The sequence below is a fragment of the Zeus faber genome (assembly GCF_960531495.2).
Source record: "Zeus faber genome assembly, chromosome: 1".
Classification (NCBI taxonomy): domain Eukaryota; kingdom Metazoa; phylum Chordata; class Actinopteri; order Zeiformes; family Zeidae; genus Zeus; species Zeus faber.
The window spans coordinates 44,016,656-44,027,648 of NC_137193.1; the positions used below are offsets into that span (position 1 = coordinate 44,016,656).

The 10,993-nt window shown below is 40.8% G+C and overlaps 1 protein-coding gene across 1 annotated transcript in view; it reads right to left on the bottom strand.

Annotated features, from left to right (window-relative positions):
* cers1 (ceramide synthase 1) overlaps positions 1 to 10,993 on the bottom strand; it is a gene marked incomplete at its 5' end in the record, with an annotated part of 45,518 nt that extends 34,525 nt beyond the window's left edge. Inside the window, one exon of the mRNA XM_079999181.1 lies at positions 10,790 to 10,993. Coding sequence (XP_079855307.1) covers positions 10,790 to 10,993 — 204 coding nt within the window. The remainder of the gene's footprint in view (positions 1 to 10,789) is intronic.

A 10,993-nucleotide genomic window follows, 5' to 3' on the forward strand; every position in this document is an offset into this window, starting at 1 on the left:
ATATGTATATTATTTTATTTGGACTTCCACACAGAGCTGGAAGTGCAGGATATTGTAATATTGTGATATAGTTAAAGGGTTAGTTATAATATCTACGTTACAAATGACACATGTTTCTAATGTGTAAATATCATCCCCAATAGTCGTTCGTAAAATATCGTAAAATTACACATTATCTAGGTAAAAAATATTGTGATATTTAATTGTGTGTGTGTATGTCGATATTGGCATACTAAAGTGTATAATACTTTATCAGCACTTCCTCATATGCTTGCTTCCCCTGTGCACTGGAGCTGTATAGTGAGCTGCTGCTTGCTGAACCAGCAGCTCTCAGCACCAGACTTGGCCACTGTCACACAACCTCCTAATTCTCTACTCTCTTCCTTCCTCCGTGCCCTCATGCACCGGTGTCCTTTTGTGCTCTTCTTTCCTCTGCTCTCTCACTACCCTCTTCCACACCTCCTCCTTGAATTAAAAGCCTCACTTGCTTCCTCAACGCTCCTCCCCTCTCCTCTTCTGCTCTATTTTGCAGGAAGTGAAAACTCTGTATGCGCACTTCAAGCTGACAAACACATGCAATAAAAGCACATGCATTCAGGTTTTTTGCATGCCAAAAGAACATTGGACATATGAAACATGAAAGTCCCTCAATTTTGTGCACAAGCTGTACCAGATGATGCCATGACAATTGTTCCAAAACTGGATGCACCTCGTTCATGCTAAATAGCACACGCAGCCGCTCTTCCAACACTATAAACCTAACAAGCACGCAGACTTAGGGGTTGTGTGCCGATAAGCGATAAGACACAAGAATTACAGATTTGCTCTCAGCACACATATCTGCAGAACATATATCCAAAAAACAAAAATGTCTTTATATACATACATACATACTGTATATTGTATATACAATACAAGAATATATACATTCTGAAACACTGTTGGCAAATTTATAAAAAATGCAGAAACTAGTTGTACAACTTCTGAAACCCATTTTTTTTTTTTTTTTTCCCAGCAATTAACTTGTAAGCAGCAACACTCTCATCGTGTCTGGTGAAGAAGAAAACAAATAAGAAAACTTTGGAATTTTAATGTAGCAGTTAGTGTAACACACCATTTTGTTATTATGATGGGAAAGTCATGTTTATAATGGACCACAATGCCTTTCTGCTTGATTATAGCAGTTTAATCTCACATAGGGAATACAATGTATTTATATAAACTAAATAAGTGGCTTGGCCTTATTTTGACAGGCCATGATCTCAGGTCAACATGTAATGTTGTTTTCAAGCCAATAACCCTACAGCCAATCCGAGCGCTTAGTCAATAGTCCTTTAAATGCAGCTTCACCTGAGACATCAGACTTGATATAAAACCAATATCAATCAAGGGTTCCCATTTAATTTCACATTATTCTCGATTAGGGAAAAACTCGATTCTTGTAATTCAGACCTTGGTTTCTACTTAAATGACTATTTACCTTCTGAGGTAACATAACTTAAGAGCTGGATGGAGATAGTTGGAGGTGAACGAGTGAGGACAGAAAGAACTGGGTGGAACTGCAATCTGAAGTCCTCTGATTGGCTGGATTTTTGGTCTGAACATGGCATGTTGGCCTCAGGTCATACATCACCTGCTAACGTAGCTAAATAGAAAATTGCACTAATGATTTAATCGCAACCACACAACCTCACAGAAAACCTGGTAAATGTACTTCATCCTCCACACAGCAGCCCTTCCCCACCCAGACCACACACACACACACCCTGCTATAACTCACTTAAAACGTAGTGATGCCTTGAGAGACGCGTCTACCAGGCAAACACAACACATACAAGCTAAACAGAGGATAAAGGCAAAAACTCAATTAAAACCCAAACGAGAAGTATCAAAAAAAGTGAGGTAGTAAAAGACACATCAATTCCATTTCACATATAGAGTTCTGGGTGGATGGGCTGTGGACTTTCTAGCATCACCCAAAATGTTCAACATAGGACAACTACAAAAGAGAGTCATAATTTTCTAGAGTTTTCCGGATTTTTCACTTTCAGTTCACGGCATACGTTTCCTTAATAGGAAACCAGAGTAGTAAAATGCCCTTTTCCCATATACTGTATATGAGTGTCAAGACGCCTCAACCTCACTTTTAAACTGCTCATGGGAGTGCATGCTAAAAGGTTCAATCTCAGTTATGCCAAGCATCCATTATTAGCAATGAGATTCATGGAGCAATACAAAACATTATGTCTGTTAACTCAGTAAAGTGCCTGCTTAATTTATGGGGGTATTTTTCTAGATGTTAATGTCAGAAGAAGAGGTGCCCGATAACCTCCAACTGGATGATTCATCCAGTTTGGATGAATCATCAGTTAAATAAACCTGGCTTTTTTTCTGCAAGCGTGAGTGCACCATCTTTTCTCCTGTAAATATTGTTTGAAATTTTCAGTAATGATTATTTATCTCATAAACTTGAGAAAGGGACTTCAACAGTGCAGTTATCCCATGAGCTGTACCATATGATATGAGAGCGCTGCACTTATATATAACTGGACTAGTGTGTAATATAGTCTTGTGACTGTCACTGTGGAGTGACTGACACAACATGGAAACCCAAAGAAACCACACTTGCATCACTTGGAACGACTTCTACGACTTCTATATCAAGTTCGCAGAATTTAAAAATGTCAACTTCTATTCTCCTCTACTCACATCTCTATTTCACACCAGCGAGTATTGCAAAATAGCAATCATTACAAAAGCTCTAACTTATACCATGTTGTTTGACGGTATATCCTTAAATCCTGTTGTGTTAGTTCCCTGTCTTGACCTCAAACCACTAGAGACTCATCATGTTGTTCTATCTCCAAGAGGTCTGTCGCACAGTGATCCTGTCCCAACTGGCCTCAGTGTTTGCATTAATTTACTTTGTGAGGATGCATTGAGTGTCCTATCCTTCCCTCCCATTTGTTTTTTTTTTGTTATGAAATGTTTTTAGTTGTTTTTCTCAGTGGAGAGCATATAATATACAGTGGGGCAAAAAAGTATTTAGTCAGCCACCAATTGTGCAAGTTCTCCCACTTAAAAAGATGAGAGAGGCCTGTTATTTTCATCATAGGTATACCTCAACTATGAGAGACAGAATGGGGGGAAAGAATCCAGGAAATCACATTGTCTGATTTTTAAAGAATTTATTTGTAAATTATGGTGGAAAATAAGTATTTGGTCAATAACAAAAGTTAATCTCAATACTTTGTTATATACCCTTTGTTTGCAATGACGGAGGGCAAACGTTTTCTGTAAGTCTTCACAAGGTTTTCACACACTGTTACTGGTATTTTGGCCCATTCCTCCATGCAGATCTCCTCTAGAGCAGTGATGTTTTGGGGCTGTCGCTGGGCAACACGGACTTTCAACTCCCTCCAAAGATTTTCTATGGGGTTGAGATCTGGAGACTGGCTAGGCCACTCCAGGACCTTGAAATGCTTCTTACGAAGTCACTCCTTCGTTGCCCGGGCGGTGTGTTTGGGATCATTGTCATGCTGAAAGACCCAGCCACATTTCATCTTCAATGCCCTTGCTGATGGAAGGAGGTTTTCAATCAAAATCTGACGATACATGGCTCCATTCATTCTTTCCTTTACACAGATCAGTCGTCCTGGTCCCTTTGCAGAAAAACAGCCCCAAAGCATGATGTTTCCACCCCCATGCTTCACAGTAGGTATGGTGTCCTTTGAACGCCATTCAGTTTTCTTTCTCCTCCAAACACGACAAGTTGAGTTTTTACCAAAAAGTTATATTTTGGTTTCATCTGACCATATGACATTCTCCCAATCCTCTTCTGGATCATCTAAATGCTCTCTAGCAAACTTCAGATGGGCCTGGACATGTACTGGCTTAAGCAGGGGGACACGTCTGGCACTGCAGGATTTGAGTCCCTGGCGGCGTAGTGTGTTACTGATGGTAGCCTTTGTTACTTTGGTCCCAGCTCTCTGCAGGTCATTCACTGGGTCCCCCCGTGTGGTTCTGGGATGTTTGCTCACCGTTCTTGTGATCATTTTGACCCCACAGGGTGAGATCTTGCGTAGAGCCCCAGATCGAGGGAGATTATCAGTGGTCTTGTATGTCTTCCATTTTCTAATAATTGCTCCCACAGTTGATTTCTTCACAACAAGCTGCTTACCTATTGCAGATTCAGTCTTCCCAGCCTGGTGCAGGTCTACAATTTTGTTTCTGGTGTCCTTTGACAGCTCTTTGGTCTTGGCCATAGTGGAGTTTGGAGTGTGACTGTTTGAGGTAGTGGACAGGTGTCTTTTATACTGATAACGAGTTCAAACAGGTGTCATTAATACAGGTAACGAGTGGAGGACAGAGGAGCCTCTTAAAGAAAAAGTTACAGGTCTGTGAAAGCCAGAAATCTTGCTTGTTTGTAGGTGACCAAATACTTATTTTACCGAGGAATTTACCATTTAATTCAATAAAAATCCTACAATGTGATTTCCTGGATTCTTTCCCCCCATTCTGTCTCTCATAGTCGAAGTGTACCTATGATGAAAATTACAGGCCTCTCTCATCTTTTTAAGTGGGAGGACTTGTACAATTGGTGGCTGACTAAATACTTTTTTTGCCCCACTGTATGTGATGTGTGATGTGTGATGTGATGTGTGATGTAACAATATTTGTATTTATTTATTTATTTATTTATTTATTTATTTGTAAATATTATACCGATAGCAACCCCCCTCCCCCCAGATCTCAGGATAAATTAAAAGTGTTACAGTATCATACTTGCATCAAACAGACAGAACCCCCTTATTTTAGCTCCTTTACCTTATCATACACAGCAGCCTATTGTGTAATAGTTCTCTAACTTGCACAATGCATTCTAGCCACAAGAGCTCTATAACGATCACATCAAGAAAGGTGTTTAGCCATTGTGTACATGTAAGTGTGTGAGGTTGCCAGCAGAGAGCTAGCATCTTCTCAGCTGTGGTCAGACCTGCTCAGAGTATACATTTCCCAGGATATGATAACTGGAAATTTAAGAGCATGGCTGTAGGTGAATGTGGTATTATATATTCCCAACACATCTGACAGTCTGGAGGACACCTGACTCAGAAAAAAACACCACAATACTACACTCCCAAAGTTACAGTGACACAGTGGGGTTACACAGTGGGGTCATACAGTGGGGAGGAAATAAGTTTCATTGTGTGGCGCTTTATCGGAGCAAGATAGGTCTTAAGGATATAATTCAAGTGGATCCGTTGATGATCAGGATTCTAGGAGGATTCCACCACCGTAGCCCCATACTTTTTTCCATGGTATAGATTGGTCACCAATGGGCTGACCCAGATCCCTAGACCACACATTTTGTACTGGCAAGGGCTTGTAGGAAGACAAAAGAAAATTGACAGTAGAATACAGATACACAGCTCTTGGTTTGACCCTCCTTGTCTAAAATGCTATGCAAAGCGTGAGGGATGAGTTGTGTATTCTAGGGGACACCATATGCTCTCATGGAGGACATTAACTGGAGATATAGAAAGAAAGAGGACCCAGGCAGGTTCTATGTAGCGTGTAGGTCATCAAAGGTACGGAGACCTTCAGACATGTATGCCTCTGTCGTTCCAGGCAGGAAATGAGTGCGGGACGCCCCCCATGGTTTTGGCTGACATGTAAACCGCGGATCACATGATATGATAAGTAGAGTTAGGAAAAAAGTCAGATTAGAGAAGAATGTACAGAGCGGACACAGGTGTGGCAGAGGAGAAGAGACGCACTTGCAGTGTGTTGAAAAGTTTCTCTCTTCAGTGAGCCAGATGATCTGGCTCATTGAGAAGAGTCGGCTCTTAAGGCTCCCAAGCGTTTCTTTTATCTATGAAATTTTATGAAATAGTTTGTTTATATTAATTCCACCACAAAAATTTCACATTATTTATAATGATTTAATGTGACTGGACTCAAAGTTACTTATTGAAAAACAAGGGTTTTCTTTACAAATCAAGACTCGATAGGGTTCAGGTTAGTGCTGAAAGAAATACATGTTTAAATCGAATCATGTATTGAGAGTTACAGACTTCTCTACAACAAAGACTGTACTGTACACTTAATTCTGAACCGATATTCATGGAATTTAGTTGGTTATAAACATAAGATATTGAAAATGATACCGGTTACTGTAACTGGAATTAAATTCAGTTATTGGGGGCGGATCTAATCATATTTTTTTAATTCACTACCATGTTTGAAGGAAGAAGGTATCATTGCGTGCCTCCTACTGCACTTTAATTTAGTATTGAATATTTTAAGATTTTATTTAAACATTGGACTTCTTGAATGTTGTTTTCATTTAAGCCCTTCAGCAAAATTTCCTTGCTTTAAGTATTTTACACCATAAATTGAAAGCAAAGTTATATTTGTCTACCTTTTTCTTTTTCTTTTTTCGCTGATCTCAAAAATGATCCGATCCGTGACTCAAAACCGTGATATGATCCGAACCATGAGTTTTGTGATCCGTTGCACCCTGAGTAGCTGTTAAAAATTGAGCTATTAAAATGCCACTTTTGCGCTATTTTGGACGTTTTCTCTGCTGCATGCCACGCAGTGAGAAGGTAAGAAACAATAGACCCTAGACATAGCTTGGAGTGTTTAAGCGGTATAGCAGCAACGTGAACCAAATCTTGCAGCCTGCGGGGAAAGGCGAGCCTCTCCTCCTCAGGCCTCCAAGAGACTGATGTGTTCTGGTTAAACCATGTTGAGAGGGGGCGAAGTACAAATGATCATAAGTAGCGTTTGACATTTTGGACCAAAAGACCACCCTCAGATCCGTGGCGTTGTAAGGTAGACATTTTGAGCCGAGGATGCACAACCCCCCCCCCATATGAATTTGGAGATTAGTGAATATATTTTGTCCCAGTAATTGGTGGGAGGAGATAGGAGTAACATAGAAGAGAAAAACTTCACCCGCGGCAAAACATCCATCTTAATAATAGAGACACGGGTCCACGGTGAGTGAGGAAGATGAGACCATCTTTCTAGGTCCACATCTATACTGCTAAATATGCCTTTAAAGTTTTTTGTAGTGATGCTGCCTAATGATGGATAAACATAATTTCCTAAGTACTTAAAGTTCTTTACTACGGGTGTAGGAGAGGGCAGCATGGCCAGATCTAGTGTTGCGTTTAAAGGCAATAGTGAGGATTTCATCCAATTGATTTTGTACCCAAACATATTACTTAATTCTCTGAAGGCCTCTAAAATGTGTAGGATAGAAGAGGCTGTCTTATCTGTAAACAACAATGTGTCATACGCATATAAATACTCCCATATAATACGTATGAGCTAAAATGAATATTCTGTGGTTCTGTGGTTGCTCTCATATGACGGCTACATGGCCAACATTATTACGTTTCAGAAACTCTGAAAGCCCGACATTCAATCACTATTAATGAGCTGTCCTTGTCCTTTGTTTACTTAACACTTAAATTACCCGAACCGCTGATAAATAACCGGTTGTCTTTGAGTCAACAAGCTAATTTTCTGCAGCGGTTCAATCTGAAGTACTTGGCTAACAACACACATTGTATAACATTTGTGATTAAACATTTTCCATACTCGCTTTCTATTAACCTAGTTTGTTGACGTGACACTCAACTCACCAACTTAATGCCCACTAGTGTGTGTACTGTGAACATGGTATTACATTACATAAAGGTTTAATGACCGAGGGAACACAGATTCATAGTTAATTTCACTGGTATAGTGCACACACGGAAAGGAAATGAAGCTTATGAAGGGAAGGGCTTATGGGCTTCGATGTTCACAGCCCAGAGACCACAGTGCATGGCTCAGATGGGCTTCATCCCACAGTTACATAGGGGTCACTAAGTCTCACACACACACACACACACACAGACACGCATGCATGCATGCACACACAGGCACAGACACAGACACAGACACAGACACAGACACAGACACAGAGACACACACACACACACACACACACACACACACACACACACACACACACACACACACACACACACACACACACACACACACACAAACAGTCAGAGACACACAAACGGTCAGAGACACACATATCTAAAAGGAAACAGGCTGGATGCTTTGCATTCCCAGGCCACATCTGGTTTTAAAGATGAGGCCCTGAGCTACAGTACGCCATGTAGCATCATCATCATCAGTGTCGACCATGGAGGAAACGCCTCCCTGCTGACCCCAACGGCAGATCAGTGAGCCAGAGGCCACATCTAGACAGTGTGGAGAGAGCACTGGATCCATGTAAGGGCCCCTCCCTGGCAAACATGGCATTCTGAAGTAAGACATTAAATGTCATTGACAGGCATCAGAGGATTAACGATAGGTCAACTCAATTTTTATCAATTGACTTAAGGTTTGACACTGCCTAAGGGCTATTTTATTATTATTATATATTTGGTTATTATTATATAGTTAGTTATTTTTCAATTTATCAATATAATAATGTGCTTCATCCTAGGGTTCAATATTTGAGTTTTATTAGATATGGGATATCAGCCTGTCAATGTCATTAACCACCCATATGAAAAATAATGAAGAGTCGGGCTGGGCAGTATACCGACTTTTTACGGTATATCGATACATTTTCAAACTAGATATAGGATGAGACAATACCGTTTATATCTATATAGTTTGATTGGTGTGTTAAAATACATAACCTGTTTCTTCCATAAAGCCAGTGTTTGCATCTCTCCTCTCTCACACTCTCCGTGTAACCCTGCCTGCAGGCAGAGGCAGTGGGGGCAGAGGGACAGGACGAGTCCGCATATAATATGTGATTCTGGGCTTCTTTTTTGTGAGTCGCTTGAAAAAAATCATGCTTGTTTTACAGAAATATGGTTCCTTGTTGTGAAAATCTGACAAGGGATTTTTTTACACTTATGGTTGCTATACCCCCCAATGCAGAGGTTCCCAACCACCAGACCGCGGACTGGTGCCGGGCGTGAGAAGGCAGGCGAGTGGGAGCCGTTCCAACCCCGACAAATTTTATTTTGTTTGCACATTCTATTTATGAAAATTAAAATTTAAAAATTTAATTATTTATTTAAAGGCAGTAATGTATACTGGAATTATTATTACACTTCGCAATTTACACAACTTTTCTTTGGTGTAAAGAATTTTTAATTTAACAATATTGAATATCGCCACAAAATATGGGTGTCAATAGCCTCAGTCAAACAAATATTGCTATCGGTCCTTAAAAACCCATATCGATAGAACACAACTTCATCTAAAACCTCCTGAATGCTCATGCTGCACATATCTTCCAAAATATAGACTCACACATTAGTCAGACACACACTAATGCCAAAAAAGAACTTCCTGTCAGTCATACAACAGCTCCTAGATGCCGGACAGTCCCACGCCTGCCTCTACGCTTGGCACTGAGAAATCTTTATGCTGTGACTGCAGTTCAGAGATGATTGCAGACCTCGCAGTCATTGATTTACTACTTACTTGTGATCTTTAGCCAATCATGACTTGACTATTTAAAGATACAGCTCATCGCGCATGATTGTGAGCACATGTGCCAAGTTGGGGACACAGGCTAGTTGTGTGTTTAAAGGGTGATTTAATCAGTACTTTTGTATCGTAAGAGGAGAAAGATTTTGGGGCTTCACAATTATAATGATCAATTGTTTATTTCTAAAAGTACATATAGGTCTTATCATGCGTAAGTCAGCTGAATGGCCCCCAGCATTAACAAAACAATAGCACAGCATTAACAAAAAACATGGAAAACAATGTACTGTACTTGAGAATTTTCAAGGAATCACCTTCCTGTTGTGTTTCCAGTGGGGAATTGTGCTAAAGGTTACTATTTTCCGATGTAGTGGTTAAGATTTCTGACCAGGAGTGAAGGCCGACTGCTCCTCATGACCGAATCGGTACCTTAAACCGGCTATTGGATCTAATCTTGGCCACGATGACACACAGACGGATAAACACACACAAACACGTTCGTCCCCTTTCGTACTCTCTTAATACAGTAATAACCTAATACTTCACTCCTCACCTTATAATCTTTTACAAAAGGTTTTTGGGGAAAAACATTAGTTATGCATGCCGCTAAGAGATTTCCCTCTACCAAATTATCCTGACAGTTCAATCCATGGGAAATGATCAATTAACTGTTAACAACAGAGTGAAGAGTCAATAGGGCATCCTAGGCCTCCTGGGCCAGAGTTGAAGACCACTTGCCTTCACCAACAAGCCATCTGACATTATAAGGAAAGTCAAAAGTGTCAAACAAAGGTATCAAAGGGCTGAATCTATCCACATTGCCCAGAAAGAGGCCCATAATACCATCAGTGAGTGTAGTGATGTCATGGACCGACTGAACTTATCACCTTCCAAAATAAGGTGGGTGTATTGTGATGTATTGTAAATGCACAGGACAGTTTGTGTGGGGGTGTGTGTGTGTGTGTGTGTGTGTGTGTGTGTGTGTGTGTGTGTGTGTGTGTCTGTGTCTGTGTGTGTGTTTGGTTTAAAGATTATAAGTGTATGTGTATACACCAAAAATAGTACAATATATTTATAACACACTTTTTTATCATTAAAAGTCAATCTTTAAGTTATACTGGAATGTGTGTGTGTGTGTGTGTGTGTGTGTGTGCGTGTGACACAGACACATCACACACACACACAGACACATACACATACACATACACATACATACACACCACCACCACCACCACCACCATCCTGCGTCCATCAACAGACCTACCTTGAACAGACACTCGGTCATCCCTCGCCTGATCTGTGTCCAGAGGAAGGCGCAGAAGAAGAAGAGCAGGATCTCCACCCAGGTGATGTAGGCGTTCTCCAGCAGCGTCCTCCGGGAGAGCTCCAGTCCGCAGGCCCCGCACTCCCGGAACGCCCCGTACATCACGGCGGAGGCCCGGCTCACCAGCTCCACGTAGCCCGGCAT